The sequence below is a fragment of the Heloderma suspectum genome, chromosome 17, assembly GCF_057233095.1.
Source record: "Heloderma suspectum isolate Gila_16-S chromosome 17, 16-S_ref, whole genome shotgun sequence".
Lineage (NCBI taxonomy): Eukaryota > Metazoa > Chordata > Lepidosauria > Squamata > Helodermatidae > Heloderma > Heloderma suspectum.
This window is the reverse complement of record NC_139474.1, coordinates 22,972,612-22,987,515: the sequence shown is the minus strand read 5'-3', so window position 1 is coordinate 22,987,515 and position 14,904 is coordinate 22,972,612. Positions and strand designations below refer to the sequence as shown.

At 58.5% G+C, this 14,904-nt stretch overlaps 2 protein-coding genes across 3 annotated transcripts in view; one reads left to right on the top strand and one right to left on the bottom strand.

Moving 5' to 3' along the window:
- The window catches only part of PEAR1 (platelet endothelial aggregation receptor 1), a 72,429-nt gene extending 66,944 nt beyond the window's left edge, over nt 1–5,485 (top strand). For both annotated transcript variants that reach the window (XM_084824534.1, XM_084824533.1), the window contains exons 20-23: nt 797–923; nt 1,487–1,543; nt 3,298–3,513; nt 4,508–5,485. In XM_084824534.1, coding sequence (XP_084680660.1) covers nt 797–923; nt 1,487–1,543; nt 3,298–3,513; nt 4,508–4,674 — 567 coding nt within the window. In that variant the 3' untranslated portion in view covers nt 4,675–5,485. The remainder of the gene's footprint in view (nt 1–796; nt 924–1,486; nt 1,544–3,297; nt 3,514–4,507) is intronic.
- A 413-nt stretch (nt 5,486–5,898) lies between these two features.
- The window catches only part of INSRR (insulin receptor related receptor), a 30,665-nt gene continuing 21,659 nt past the window's right edge, over nt 5,899–14,904 (bottom strand). Inside the window, exons 15-22 of the mRNA XM_084824532.1 lie at nt 13,855–13,966; nt 12,053–12,123; nt 11,522–11,751; nt 11,091–11,201; nt 9,982–10,141; nt 8,397–8,526; nt 7,448–7,582; nt 5,899–7,180 (exon numbers count right to left, since the gene is read on the bottom strand). Coding sequence (XP_084680658.1) covers nt 6,868–7,180; nt 7,448–7,582; nt 8,397–8,526; nt 9,982–10,141; nt 11,091–11,201; nt 11,522–11,751; nt 12,053–12,123; nt 13,855–13,966 — 1,262 coding nt within the window. The 3' untranslated portion in view covers nt 5,899–6,867. The remainder of the gene's footprint in view (nt 7,181–7,447; nt 7,583–8,396; nt 8,527–9,981; nt 10,142–11,090; nt 11,202–11,521; nt 11,752–12,052; nt 12,124–13,854; nt 13,967–14,904) is intronic.

The following is a 14,904-nucleotide window of genomic DNA, read 5'->3' as shown; positions in this document are numbered from 1 at the left end:
AACCCATGAACAACCCTGGGTTCGCATGCTACAAAACAATCTCTGATTGGGCCAGCCAGCAGTTGCACATTCAAATCGGAAGTGGCTCACTCACAGCACACAGCACGCTCCACTTGGTTGCAGCCAGATAGTATGTCCCTGGAAACCAGGTCCCCACGTAGCGAAATGCTTTGGCTTTTTCTGGTGGATGCTCTTTGAGGAACCTGAGCCCCTTGTGCTGAAGTGCAGCGGGAGTTCCAAAACTTACTCTCTGGGTCACTCTGCAGTTCACATGTCAGTGTTGCCTTTGAGAAAACTGTTCAGCATTTCTTGAGTCAACAGCAGCACCTCAGCTCAGCTTGTCTGGGATCCATCAGCGTATCAGAAGATGGACCGTTTCTGCGGCAGGGAAAGACGCTGGTGGCTGCAGTTCAGAAGCCAAATGACTCGCATGACGGTTAGCCAAGAGGTGGCCCGTAACATGTGCCTCAGCCCACAGTGGGAAGGCCACCCTAGGAGCCTGGCCGTCGTTAGCCCACCCTTCACAGCTTTGTCGCTGCAAAGAGCATTCATCCTCAGGGAGCCCCTTCTGTGTCTGTGTAGGCTTTAGAGCGCTCGCCCCATGTCAGTAGTGATGAGTTGCATTGACAGCAGCCTGTAGGAGCCGCAGCAGATGCCTTTTTGTACATCTTCCAGCTGCCAGACAGTGGCATTGCTATCCCCGAGATCTCCCTGATCAGGGACACGGCTCGTGCGTGGCCTGCGGACAGGGAGTGCGGGGTCTCTTGGTGACTTTGTCTCTTCTCCCACGCTTCAGTTGATCAGCAGCCCCAGACTCCCGGAGCGGGAGTGGCCAGGCATGTACGGGGCAGACTGCAACGCCACGCTGCCGGCTGACTGGAAGCACCACGGGGAGACCCTGGCCAGGAGCCACACCAGGCAGGGTAAGACCCTTGGGAAGGGTTGAGTGCTTCGGGAGAGAGCAGGGGCCGCCGGGAGAGAAGCGGCTGGCTCCCCGCTGTGGGAAAGCGCCTGGAGTTCGGCCATGACCAGGATGTTGCCCTTCTAAAGCCCTTTAAATATCCCCATCTCCTCCTCGTCACAGTGTGTCACACCTGTGCAGACCCCTCCCCAATGGAAGGCATGGGCCCTCTCCTGACCATGCCAGCACACCTTTCTAAAGGATTTCATCTCACTGACAAACCTTGAAGTCTCCCTGAAAATGAGTGACTAGGTTCCAGAACTACCTTCAGCTATTTGAGGAAAATGCGAATGTAAAACCCCCAAATGACCATCATGCTGAAGGGAGCTATAGGGAGTCTCTCGTGAGACTGCGTCCCCCTTCCGTCAATGGGCAAAGCAGGGCAGGCACGACCTCCGGGCCCCTTTGTATTCCTGCTTCTACACGCCAGTCCAGAGCCCCCCCTCACTGGACGCAAGGAGTGTCCTCTGACCCGGCTGTGCGCCTTCTCTCTCTCCCCCTGCCCCCGGGTTTCTTTTCCTTCAGGAGGAGGCCAGATGGACCGCAGCTTCAGCTACACGAACGGACTAGGAAGATACAAAGGTACCGGGCCTGCAGAGATGCCGTCTCCCACTTCCAGAAGGGCGTGCTCATGGCTGGAGGCTCTCTGCAGAGGGTGACCACACCTGCTTGGCAATGGGACACTTCTGGGCCTGTTGCCATCAAGTGCTGCTCTGGGACAGCGCTCTGGAACCTTCAGGCATCAGCGCCGGGGGGGGGGGGGGCGTGGGGGGGCGCACAGCACTTGCGTGGCCATGGCCCCCAGTTCATTCTCGTTTTGCAGAGGTGAGCAGGTTTCTTCTCCCACTTGCAGTGGCAGTGGGGCTACGATTTGTTCCTTGGTCCCATTCTGTGGGGGCTTCAGTCTGAGCCCTACCTGCTTTGAGGCAACTGGGCTTTCACTGCAAACCTGTAATAGCGTGCTAGCAGCTGGATCCAGTGTGGGTTGGCCTGGCAGCTTATCCGTGCCGGGTGAGGAAAGCTGCTGCTGCAGGTCTGCTCTATGTCCCTTGGGGGAGAGAGCCAGAACTGGCCTCAAAGCGGGGCCTGGCTCTGTCTGTGGAAAGGAGGTAGACAGGAAGCGCCCGCCTGTTGGCCGGCAGCAGGGCCCACCCTCCTGGATGGAGGAGGAGAGCCGCTCTGGCCCCAAGAGAAGCCTTTCCTTCCAGGCTCCTTGTGGCTGGCAGGCGGGCCAGCTCTCGCAGCTGGACAGAGAAATGGGTCTGGCTGCTAGGGGGGCGCCGCTCCTTAGGCGAGCAGGCAAAAGCAGGCCAGGCACCTTGGTCTTTTGGCTCCCGGCAGGCCCGCCCTTGTGCAGAAGCTCCCCGAACACAGGCGCCAGCCCAGCCCTGCATGTGGCCACCTCTGCCCTGCTAAACCTGCCCGATGGCTCCCTCCCTCTGGGCACTTCTCCAGAGGCCCCTGCTGGCAGAGGGGAGGGGGGCTGGGAAAGGGGCCGCATTTATGGAGTGCTCTTCCCTGGTCCCTTGCCCCAGGGAGGTTCACCTAGCACCAGATGCAGTGACCTTTAGGTGCCAAGGGAAGACCCCATTTATTTACCTAGGCCCTATTAAATCTGCTGCTGCTGGATTTATTATTTGGGCCTGTTTTGTTGGATTTTAAAAAATGTTTTAATGTTTCAGTCACAAGCCACTCTGGATATTTTTTTCTAAATAGAAAGGTGGGGAAATTGTTTTTAAATAAATAAACCCCATGCAAGTTTGAAATTGGACACTTGAGTAATGGACAGACACCAGTAATTGGTTTTAACCAGCTTTTCCGTCTTCTGTAAGGTAGGAAGCACAAAGGTTTGTGCAAGTTCAGATTCTGAATGAGATTTTTGAATAACATTTATGTTTCAATGGGTTGCTCAATCTTGAGATGCAAAGACGAAACTCAGCGATCCCTGTAACAGCAATAGACATTGGAATTAGATCCTCTCGAGTCAAGGGAGCAAGTCCTCCTCCTCAACCTGCTGGCTCGGATGCAGAAAAGGGCGCCTGTCTGCTCCCACCGTCAGTGCCGTCCGCCTCCGCCAAGGCGGAGGCAGGCCCAGGGCCTCCTGGCCTCCAGCACACCACAAGGGCTGAGCTGTCTTGATGCAGCCCCTCCCGGTTGCGGCGTTAACTAGAGGCTGGTTTTGTTCCCAGTCTCCAGAGCGTGCGGGAACAGTCCAGTCCCCAGTGCAGTGCTGAGGGAGAGGAGGCGGCCTGACTTGACTGGGTACTGCCTCCGGTGCTGCGGCTGGCCATGCTGCTGCCGTTCTCCTTTAATTCTCCACCTTCCTCCCCTTGCAGGCTATGCCAAAGAAGAGCTGCTGTGGCACAGCGACAGCTCCCTGAGCAGCGAGAACCCCTACGCCACCATCAAGGACCTGCCCGTCCTCACGGGCAAGCCCTCCGAGGGGAGCTACATGGAGATGAAGTCCTCCGCCAAGCGCGAGACGTCCCATGCCGCGGCCGGCCTCTTGACAGAGTCTGCCCAGAGCCGGGAGGGGGAGGAGGAGCAAGGAGGTGCGTGGGGACTGGCTGGCGGGGAGCCCACTGAGTTTAGGCTGCCCCAAAGCCCCTGCTCCCTCGCTCGTGGCTGCTGCCACTGCAGCCGTGTTTGCGTCAAGAGTTCTGCACCTCGCTGCTGCCGAGAGACAGGCAGATGGAAGACAGGGCGGGCACTTCCACCTCTGCGCAGAACAGGAGTTCTGCTCACAGACTAGGACTGATGGTGGCGACTTTGGGGTCTTGGGTCTGTGTGCAGGATAAATTAAGCAAGCTGTGACACCCCCAGCCCATGTGGCTGGATATATCCCTGAAGTATGTGTGTTAGAGCGGTCCTACAATTTAAAGAAACTTGCTGCCTTAATACTCACCAGTCATCTTCCCTTGAGTGAGAGACTCGCGCCAAGCGAGCCCTGGGGGCTTCTGGTAGCTGCCGAGCTGCAGGGTGGTGGCTGATCTCAGATTTTTGACTGCCGCAGAAGGAATAGAGACTTGCTCGTAGCGCAAGGGCCAAGTGAGAGGAAAGGGGAAGCTGGCCATGGCAGGGCTCTCTTAAAGTAGACCATGCAGCTTCCCCATTTCTTTCCCAAAGGCAGCCAGAAGGCCGTAGGGGTTTGCTTTGCCCTCGTAACAGCATGCGCTGCTGGATGGCCCTCATCACAGCCCCTTCCAGTCATCCCTGCCATGAGCACAGAGAACAAGCTGGGGGCCTGCGGCGGTGGGAGATTGACTCCCATCATCCCCAGCCAGCAACTGTGATTGCGTTACGCTCCAACACAGCTGGAGGCCACCGGCATGGGGAACGCTGGCAGAGCAAAGCCTCCTGGTTCACACAGCGTGTGCGCCATCCTCAGGGACATTTCTCCAGAGGCCAGGGACAGCCCTCAAGCAGCATTGCACGGAGGGAGGAGGCAGCCACCTTGCACGCGCAGAGCCGCCCCAAGCCGTCCTTCACATCCCTCGTGTGCTGTGGCGAGGCTCACCTTTCTCCCTTCCTTCCTTCCCCTTCCAGGTAGCGGCTTGGCGGGGGCTGGCGGTGTGTCTCCAGCGGCAGCGGCTCCTGCTGTTCCCCCAAACCACTACGACTCCCCCAAGAACAGCCACATCCCCAGCCACTACGACGTGCCCCCCGTCCGGCACTACCCGCCTTCCCCACCGCTCCGGAGACAAGCCAGATGAAGGTGCCCCCTCTCTCTGCCTGTGCCTCTGTGGAGCCTCTTCGGGAAAGACCCGGGGCCAAAGTCTGACCGGCCCCATCTTGTTCTGGACCACAGGAACTCCTGCAGCTGCCAGCTCCCCAGGTGGGAGATGGCCGATGAGACCCCTCCTCCCCCATCTCTCGCCCCAGCCTCCTTGTGCTCTGGCACGTGGGATGGTCGCCGGTGTTCCAGCCCGGGCTCAGCAACGGAGGCCACACCCCAGTTCTCAGGGATGAACGGCCAGAGGCGCATGCGAGGCGTGGAGCTGGCGGGGGCCTCCCCACAGCCGTTGAGGTGGCTTTCCCCGTGCGCCATCACTGCTGGCCTCGACAGAGGGGTCGCTTCCAGTCCCACGGAGACCAAAGGGCGGCAGTGGCGGCAGGGGGCATTCTGCGTTCAAGGCAGTTGAGTGTGCCACAGAGCTCTTTAGAATTCATATGGGGATCAGGGAAGTAGTTGCTGCGGTTTTGGCGTCTGTGCTTCAGCATGTTACGGTGTGCCGGAGCTTGTGGGGCACCCCACCCGTGCTGCTGTTGGCAGTTGAGCTAGCAGCCCCAGCAATGGCCGGCGTCTCCACCAGGAGCAGCTTGCCCTTTGCCAACTGGGGTTTGGCCCACCACTGTCCGTCCAGCCCCAGGGCCACCTATCAGTGTCAGTGCTGACCATGGTGCGAAATGGCAAAAGTTAACAGGTAATGTTCGGGAAGGGCCTGTTCTTGCCAACCTTTCTGAGCTCTGCAACTGTGTACAAAGTGTCAGCTGTTTGATGTAAGTAAAGATTTGCACTGTTGATGTCAAGACTCATTGCATGCATGCAGACAGCTGCAGTGTACAGCAAGGCAGAGAGGCACATGGCGTCATGGATGGCTGGGGGGACACGCGCATGCACACAGATTGGCACACATACGCCGTCTGTGTGTGTCAGCGTGGGCGCTGGACAAAGCCACGCAGACACAAGATGCACTCACAGAAACAGATGCGATGGGCCGGCTGCCGCATATGCACAGAGCCACACATCCTGTCCTCACTGTGCAAGAGCCAGGGCTCTGATGCACCCCCAGATGTGCAGAGCCCGCTCGCTCACATGAGAAGCCAGGCAAGAGAAGGCGGGGGGCCAGTGTCTGTTCTGCAGCCTCCCCGCTTACCTTGGCAGGGCGAATGCTGAATCACGCCAGTAAAGAGGCACGTGCAACGCTCACGGGGGCTCCTCTGCCAGAAACAAGGTTTATTGAGAGGTCGTGGGTCACTGCTTCCCTGGCACCACTTGTGAAAACGGCCATGCAGTGCAGAGCTACTGCAGCACCTTGCAATAACGGGGGAGGGGCTCGTGTGGATCCCACCCATGCACGCACTGGGGAGACGGGGAGCTACCCACCCGCCCATCCACCTTGGGCCTGTGCCAGGGAGCTTGCGGTCTGCTGCTTTGGCCACAGTGTTCTACCCCTTCCCAGGAACTCGCTGCCCTTCTTAACCCTGACCGTGAGCGCGTTATTAGTCAAGTCGCAGCTACTGACTTCGGCGCAGCCTTCAGTTCCAAGACAGCAGCCTGGCCCGAGGTAGATTGTGAAGCCACAGGCAGCCCCTCAGCAGTCGGCTCAGCTCCTCCCAGCAGCCTCCCTGGCCTGGGGCCCTCCAGATGTTTTGGACTTCATCTCCCATCAGCTCCAGCCAGCAAGGGCGGTGGCCAGGACACCTGGGAGCTGTGATCCAAAACATCTAGAGCACAGCAGGTGTGGGAGAGGCCGACCCGAGGAACACTGAAGGGAAGAGACCCACAAGCTAGCCAGAGAGGGAGGCTGACATCTGGGTGGCAGGCTGGCTACCTCCCAGACATGCTGAGGAGTGGCTGGTACTACAAGAGCTTGGCCTGGTCACCTGCAGGAAAGTGAGAGCTGTAGCAAGCACAAGTACTCCCCAAAGATGGTCAGTTCCACCACCCCGGAGAAGTGTCACCGTCCCTCCTGCTTGCACGGAAGTCCCTTCTCCATTTCAGCCAGCAATGACCGCCAGTCCATCCCTCAGAGCAGGCTACGATCCCCCTGGTTCTGGGATTGGCAGGTGCCAGAGAGGACAAGATGACCAGGAAGTATCCTCTGAACAGGCAGAAAGGACAGCAGGGAAATGGTCTTTTGCCCTGAGGCAAGGCGAGGCAAGCCAAGCTGTGGTGGCCGCCCTCAGGGGACCGGCTTTCCATTGGAACGGCAGCAGTCCGTGGGCGGGCCCAGGTCCCTGCACAGGCCCACAGCGAGGAGGGGACTGCCTGCGGGGGCTGGGGCCAACAGAAGCCCCTCCGTCTCCCCCCGCAGCAGCAGATCTGTCTCTGTGTCCAAGGCCTCCAAGGAGCTGCCACATTTGTTCTCCAGGCTGTAGAAAAAGGAGTGAGTGCGAAAGGTGGTGCTCATCTCGTCCTTGATGCTGTCCAGAATCTGCGTGAAGGAGGGGCGTAGCCGGGGATTCTGCTGCCAGCACCCCATCATCAGTTCATGGCTGTGGGGGAGGAGAGGAAGAGGCTGAGGCGCCTGCTGGTGAAGGATGCCCCTGGAGAGCCCCTTCCCAAGCAGCGGAAGCCAAGCCGAGCTCGCACTCAAGGCCGCCCAAGCCCTGTCCCGGGTCTCCTTGATGGACAGCTAAGCAAAGCGATGCTGCCCAGTAAGGGAGCTTCCTGCCCAGTCCTCGCAGGTGAGAGAGTTCTCGCCTTTGAACAGACCCCGATTCTGCCTGCGCGGACGCACGCAGGAGGGGGGAGGTACTCACAGCTTCTCTGGACAGTTTTCCGGCTTCTCCAGCACCCCGTTGTCCATCACAAAGCGCAGCACCTGTTCGTTGGACATGCCCTGGTAGGGCTGCTCCGCCAGTGTCGCAATCTCCCACAGCACCACCCCAAAGGACCTGCAAGAGACGAGTCCATCTCCTCCGCGTGCCAGGGGGCACCAGAGCCATGGGGGGGGGCAACCTAAGCCACCTCCCAGGGCCCTACTCGCCCTGGGCCACCATGAAGACCGGTGCTGGCTGCTCAGATCAGCAGACAAACCAGGAGCCAAAGTTTTTGGAGGGATTGGGTGCCCACACAGTTCCCTCCTTTGGCAGACAGGTTGAATCCTTGACTGATGACTTCAGGAAACTGGCCGGTCCAGGATTCACTGAAGGCCCCCAGGCCTGAGAGTTCATGCTTTGCTGGGTCATCGGTTATCCCATGCCCCCCAAAAGCCCAAACCAAGAAAAGTAGCCAGAAGCCTGCAATAGTGCATGCAGCAGAATTATTTAAAGGGCACGCCTGGCTGTTGGTGGAAGACCCTGATCCCTGAAATGCTCTAGCCTCTGCGTGTGAAACGTCAGCTTTCTGCACAGTTGGAGGAAGGGTTGGGGCACATTGGCACCTGCAGACCAATTATTCCTTGATGCGCCCCCCGCCAAGGTCCTTGGCAAGGGGTCCAGTGTGTACAGCTCTTACCTCAGATCTGATCCTCCCTCCCACCCTCACGTTGCATGCGGAAGAGGAACTGGACAGTGGATGGGAGCTGCCTCCTGCTCCCACCTGATCCTGGGTGCTCTCCTGGGCACCTGCTTCCAGGACAGGGCACCCCTGCCATGGGACTGCCATGGAAGGGCTGGCATGGTGACCAGAGGGTTGGATCTGGTGGATCTGCCTGTTCTGGGGGCATCCCTGAGACAAGAGGCTAGCCTCCCCACCCCCAACACCTACCAGATGTCCGAGTGAGTGTTGAAGAGCCCGTCCTTGAGGGCTTCCGGGGACATCCAGCGGACCGGCAGCAAACCTTTCCCCCCTTTGCGGTAATAGTCTGTCTCATAGATGTCCCTGGTCATGCCGAAATCTGTCAAAAGGAGGGGGGGGGAGACACATCCCTCTGGATGACATCCCCATGCTGAGCCCCCCTGGCTTAGCTACACACTTAAGCAGCTAAGAGCCTTGTGGCACCTTAAAGATGAGCAGATTTTGTGTGGCAGACGTGTGTGAAGCTGAGGGCACTGCAGATGTGCTCTGCCAGGGGCTGCTGTCGGCATGTGTTGCAACAGACTTGCCCCATGGGCCCCCTGGGCTTCAGCGGCGGCGCACAGGCCCCCCGAGGGGCTCCTCCCAACAGCGAGGAACAGTTCCAGAGGCATCTGCTTGGGTGCTGGCTCAGAAAGGCCTGTGGCCTGATCCAGCTTCAGGGCCTTTCTGATGTTGGTCGCAGAGAAACCTCGTGGCACGCCGGTCTGCTGTGTAACCACCCACCCCTGGCTTCGCTGTGCCGCAGATAAGTGGTGCTGAGCGCCAGCCTTCCCACTGAAGTGTAATCGTGGGGGCATGGGCATTCCTGTCAGGATCACACCTCTAGGTGCCGGACTTGTCCGGCCCCTCTGTTCCAGCACTTCAGGCCCGCCTTGTTGATCACAGCCGCAGCCTGGGCCCACTGGCCTCCTGGGCCCTCCGCCCACCCAGGCGCTGCCTCAGGATTCCTGCTCTTCTGCTGGGGGCTTGAGCGCTCTCCCATCTGAGTGGGGTGGCCGGCCGTGCCCGAACTGCCTGGGCCTCATCCACCAGGGGCTGGCAGCGGCATCTGAAGAGTGCAGTGAGCGGCTCACCTTCAGCCTTATTCCTCAGCTTGCCCCAGACAGGCAGGAAATCCCGGTGCCCACTCTGGAGAGCAGCTCCACTGCTGGAGCTGAAGGGCCAGGCCTTGAACCCCTTGAGGGACTCATCCAAGAGGGTGGGAGAGGGCACTACCAGAGGCCTCCTGCGTCTCTGCTGCCCGCCCCACCACGTCCCTGCACGCCCTGGCGAGGATGTGTGCTGGTGTACAGGGGGGCTCAGGTTGCCAACTGAGTGGGGGACATCCAAGGGGAGGGGCTGTGGCTCAGGGGTCAAGCCCCTGCTTTGCATGCACAAGGTCCCCAGTTCAATCCCCAGCACCATCTCCTGCCTGAGACCCTGGAGAGCCGCTGCTGCCAGTCAGTGTCAGCAGTAGTGGGCAGGAAGGACCAGGGGGCGGGGGTCCGCCTTGCTGCAAGGCAGCGCCCCCTTTCCCATCCTGGCCTGTTTCTGTGTCTTTTAACAGCCTGACATGCGCAAGCGAGCACGTACCCCTTTTGAGGGCACAAGGATAATCACTGTCGCCAGCTGAGGCCTGGAGATGATGCTGGTGTCCCAGCACAGGGACAGGTAGAGAAGTTGGCAACTCCGCCTGCAGGTGGCTCTTGGAGCACAGGGATGACGGAGGACTGTCAATGGGAGCAATGGATGCACCACTGGGATCCCCGCCCCGCCCCGCCCCGCCCCGCCCCACCTCCAATCTTCACGGTGAAGTCCTCCGACACCATGCAGTTGCGGGCTGCGAGATCCCGGTGGACGAACTTCTTGGCGTTCAGGTAGGCCATGCCATCAGCAATCTCACCTGCCATCTGGATCATGTCCTTCAGCAAAGGGGGAGGCAGGCCAGGGTTGTTCTAGTAGAGAAAGGCAGACACCACTGGGGCAGGGGCACCTGTCTCACGGGGCAGGAGCCCCAACCGGCCCTCTCGAGTCTTGGGAGAGTGAGCAGCCCAGAAGCCTGGGCGCCCTCCCTCCTGCCCTGCTTCCTGCCCGATGGATCTTCCAGCTCGGCCCACCTGCACACACCCTTGCTGCGCTTTCCCTTCGCCAGACCCAGCCAGGTGGCTTGGCTACCTTCTGCTCCCCCCCCCCGCAACCCACAGTAACTTCATTATGAGCTTTGTTTCTTAATCAGACTCTCTGGGTTAAGTCCCCAAGTCCTACATCTGTTCTCCCTCCAGGGAACCTGAGTGGGATGCTCCATTATACGGACCAAAGAGCCCAATCCTGTACTCGTGAGTTAGTTTGGAAATCGTGGCAGTTTCTGGGCCTTTTATGTCAGACTGACAGCAGCCTCCCCTCTGGCAGGAATCGGGTCGGGGCACAGAGGGAATCCACTCAGCCTGAGTTGCCCGGTCATCTCCTCAAAGGCAGAAGGGAGGGGCAGAGATGGGTCGAAAAGCATATCCCAAGCAAATGGGGTAGCAGGGGGCGGGGGGCCCATGGAGCTGCTGCTGGCAGTCGTGGCCATCGCAGGGCTGCTCTGGCCACTGGGGACCGGAATGGGGTTGGTGCAGCTGCTCTGGAGGCGGCTTCGGGGCCGGGGTCACCTGGGCAGCAAACTCCGCTCTGGGGCCACAGAGGTCATTCCACTTGCATTTGAAGCATGCAGGCAGTTGGATGCTAGGATGCAGAGGTTGATACGCAGATTGGCCAGTGATTTGGATCTGGATCAGGTTTCAAATCTGGCAGCATTTTGCTTTTGCCAGATTCAGGTTCTTAATCCGAGGCTGCTCTGCGCACAAACTCCAGAGCTGCCTGGCCCTCGGCCAGCATGAAGGGAGCCCTCTGCCAATCACCCACCTCGGCTTCTGGCCGGAGAGAACGGAGGTAGCTTTTCAAATCCCCCCTCGTCATCAGCTCCATAATGACCAGGGCAGGCTGGCCCTGGGACACCACACCGAGGAGACGGACCTGAGAGCCAGCAGTGACAGAGGAGGACAACAGGCATTGACAGGTGGCTTTCGCAGTGTTCCACACACGTTCCGTCGGGAACCCAAAGGCCAGCCTGGCTGCCGGGCAGGCCAGCCTGGGCATTCCCACATGGCAGATTTTGACTGGGTGCCTGTGAAACCTGCAGCTGGCCTTTGAGCCCCTGTGGGGGGAGGCCCATATGCCAGCTCGCATCCACAGGTCTACCAACAAAGGAACTCCTTGACCAATTTTCTTGCCCGCCCACTGTGGTTGCTGAAATCCAGGTCTTCCCTCGAGGGATTTGCCCGCTGCCCCCTTACCACGTGGTGGCACCGAAAGGCTTTCATGACGGAGGCCTCGTTCAGGAACTCGATCCGCTCCCTGGTGGTGGCCAACTCATTGACAGTCTTCAGGGCCACTTTGGTCTCCTCGCCCTCCTGCTCGATGTCTTTGGCAAGCCCTTCGTAGACCATGCCAAAGGAGCCCTGGCCCAGCTCCCGAAGCACTGTGATCTTCTCCCGCGGCACCTCCCACTCGTCTGGGATGTACACTAGCAAAGCCAAGCCACAGGAGACAAGACTGACGCTTGGAGGACCTGGCAGGCCAGGAGACAAGACGGAGGGGGCAGACTGAAGGGCCAGAGGGCGGCCCTGGGCACAGTCCGGCATGGCAGCGGCAGCCCAGGGAAGTTGCCTGGTAGGAGCCGAGAGGATCAGCAGCCACTGCAGCCATCTCCATGCACCACAGCCACGGCGACGTGTCCATGAGAAGAAACGGCACGCCACCGCGAAAAGGGGGAGGCCTGCCCACCGCAGCCCGGCAAGTGAGCATCCAAGGTGCTCTGTACTCACTGTTTGAGGTGCTGAAGTATTCAGGGTTGACCGAGGCGTAGAGTGTGCCGCTGGGGAATCCCTCGGTGCTCCTGGAAGGGGAGAGTCGCAGAGAAGGGCTCAAGACGGTGGAGCGAGGGTGGAGCACAGCGCGGCGGGCACAGCGACGGGCATGGGGCTGTCTTTGCGGGACTTGATTCATTGCCAAATCCTGCACAGCTCAAGGGCTGGTTAGACAGACGAACTTTTAAACGGTCAGTCTGAGCAGCCTGGGGGTCCTTCCAGCATTTTGGCTCCTGCCCGTGGTGAGGAGGTCACTGGCTCTGGAGGACCTCTGTCAGTGAGCTGTGTTTTCTTGGCAGCAGCTTCAGATGCCCCAGTCCTTCCGTTGCGCTAAGAGCTTGAAGAGACCAGTCCCCTAAGATGCAAAGCCCCCTGCGTCTCCTGCTCCCCCGCCTCCAGAGACTTTCTGGAAAGCCTCGACTCTGTCATGCAGAGCCAAATAGAAGGAGTGCCTGAACCGTCTTGCCCTGGCCATTGCATCGCCACCCCTGGGGCTTCCTCTGAAAGCAGCGGAGGATCTCATGTCCATAACAGTAAGCGCTGCCCTCACAGCCCAGCAAAGCTACCGAAGGGCCAGAAGCACCAGCGGCTGGAAACCGGTGGGATGGCCCCTCCGTCTGCAGCCAGGAGGGATCCACTCCCGAGTCTCAACGTGGGAGAAGCGGGAGGAGTCCTTGCTCCCCACCCCCAGCCCAGCTTGTGCGGGTGTGCAGCAGCCTGCAGTGCCTGAAATACGGGATGAAAGGCAGGGCCCCCCGGGTTCCCAGAAACCAAGGAAGGCAGGGCTCCTGCCCCTTTAACAGAGGAGTTCAGCAAGTGCAGCTTCTCATGCAAAGTTCCCCTGCGGAAATTCCCTCTTCTACACAATTATTAAGAGTGCAGCAGCCGTGCTGTCCTCCTTTGCCACTGGACACCCAATCCCTGCTCCCCCCAATTTTAACCAAATCATGTGCCCCTCCTATAGCCTTCTAAAAATAGAAGCTAAGGGGGGCAGGCCCCCTCCGGACCCCCTTCCAGCACTGGCGACCCGTGATCCTTCGCACTGCTGTGAGCCTGATTTGTCTGCAGGAAGAATCCTGAATTCTCATCGAAAGTGTATCACCTTGCAGGTGGGGCTTCTAGCATGCCATGGTCTTCCCTCTCTTCTTCCTGCCTAAGGAAATGTCCTGGTGGACCCTGAAATGTGGCCACTGCATTGTGATCTTTAGCTGGTCCTAAAAGAGTTGATACTGGTCCCGCTTGGCTATTTAGCCCCTGGTATTATTTCTCCATTCTCTCTCGACACAGAATGTCGAGACAGCCCAGGGTGGGGGAGCGCCCCGTGAAGAGCGCTCCTTCCAGAACACCGTTCTGGGCCCGGCTTCCTTTCCAGCATTTGTTTCACTGTCTGAACATGACGGTGAGTTTTCCAGTCAGCAACTACCATGCCCAGGATTCTTGGTTCTAAAAATCTCTCTTCCCCATCTTGAAGTGTGCCGGCGCTGCTGCTCCTTGGAGCAGCCTGGGGGCCCTGTTCTCATGGCAAGGGGCGCATAGCAAAGTGTGCTGGATGGCAGCCCCACCCTGACGGCCCTCCGTCTTCCTCAGCAAGTCCCGCCAAAGCTCTCCGGGGGCTGCAGGTGAAGGCAGCAGCGGCCCACTCAAGTGTTCTGCACCTGGTTGTAACTCTCTCGGACCCCTGCCCCAGCTCCACCACCCCCTGCAACACACCCACAGGCAGCACCACTCAGGGCTCCAGCCTGCTCCAGGAGACACATTACCTCTTCTTGTTGTATAAAAAAACCACGACAGCCAGGCACGTGATCCCCACCATCAGCACAACAGGCATGAGCGTCAGGAGCATGTAGAAGTTTCCAGGCTCCTCTTCCTCTACTTGGAAGGGGGGGAGCAAGGAGGGGGGGAGGGAGGGAAAGAAACACGGGATTATCACACCGCTACCGAGCACAAGCCGACAGAGGACTAGAAAGGCAGCAAGTCCCACCTTGTGCGGAGCTGTCGGGATTCTGGTTTGCTTCAGCCCTGTAGAGACCCAGCATTTCCTTTGCCTTTGCATCAGAAATGGCCACCACAGTGGCTGCTCTATATTCAGGAGGCTGGTCTGGGCTCTATGGTCTGCAATTTCCCACCATGTAAAAATGATTTTTAAAGAAGGATCGGGCTTCCCAAAGTTACGCACCAGAGCTACTGCATCTTAGTGCAACTGTCAGCAAATTTCTTGGGCACCTCAGTTAGGTTTCTTATCATCTGCTGGGTTAATTCACCAAAATACTATTTCTCTTACTGACCAACATGCTCTACAAGCTGCGTGGACTTATTTTTGACTCCAGCCTGTGTGTTTGATGGGTGTGTTAAATTGCAAAGCCATCCTGACCTGAATCAGGACCCATGCACGATCCAAACGTCAACAGACCAGTGTACTGACCCACTCTGGGGTGGCCTTCCCTGCCTAGGATCATCTCCAGTGGTTCTTCTGTGTATCGGTGGGCTCCATTGTGTAACTCAGAAACAGCAGCTACGTCTCCCACTTGCGAGGACTAGAACATCTTCTGTCTTTAATAAGTTGGTGGTCCAACGTTTATTTGAGCCTTCTTCCTTCTTTTGCTTCGCTTTAAAAAGTTTCCCTGAGAGGTCTATGTATTTCTGCATAAGATGGATTTACTTCTTGGATTAACAAAGCTAAAGCAGTTGTGGAATGACATTCGAATGTTCTCCTCACTGCATTCATAATCCTTCTCATGTACCTTAAATATAAACTCGTCCCTCGGTGAGCGCAGACGGTTTTGGGGGACCTGTTATGTCATGACACGCTC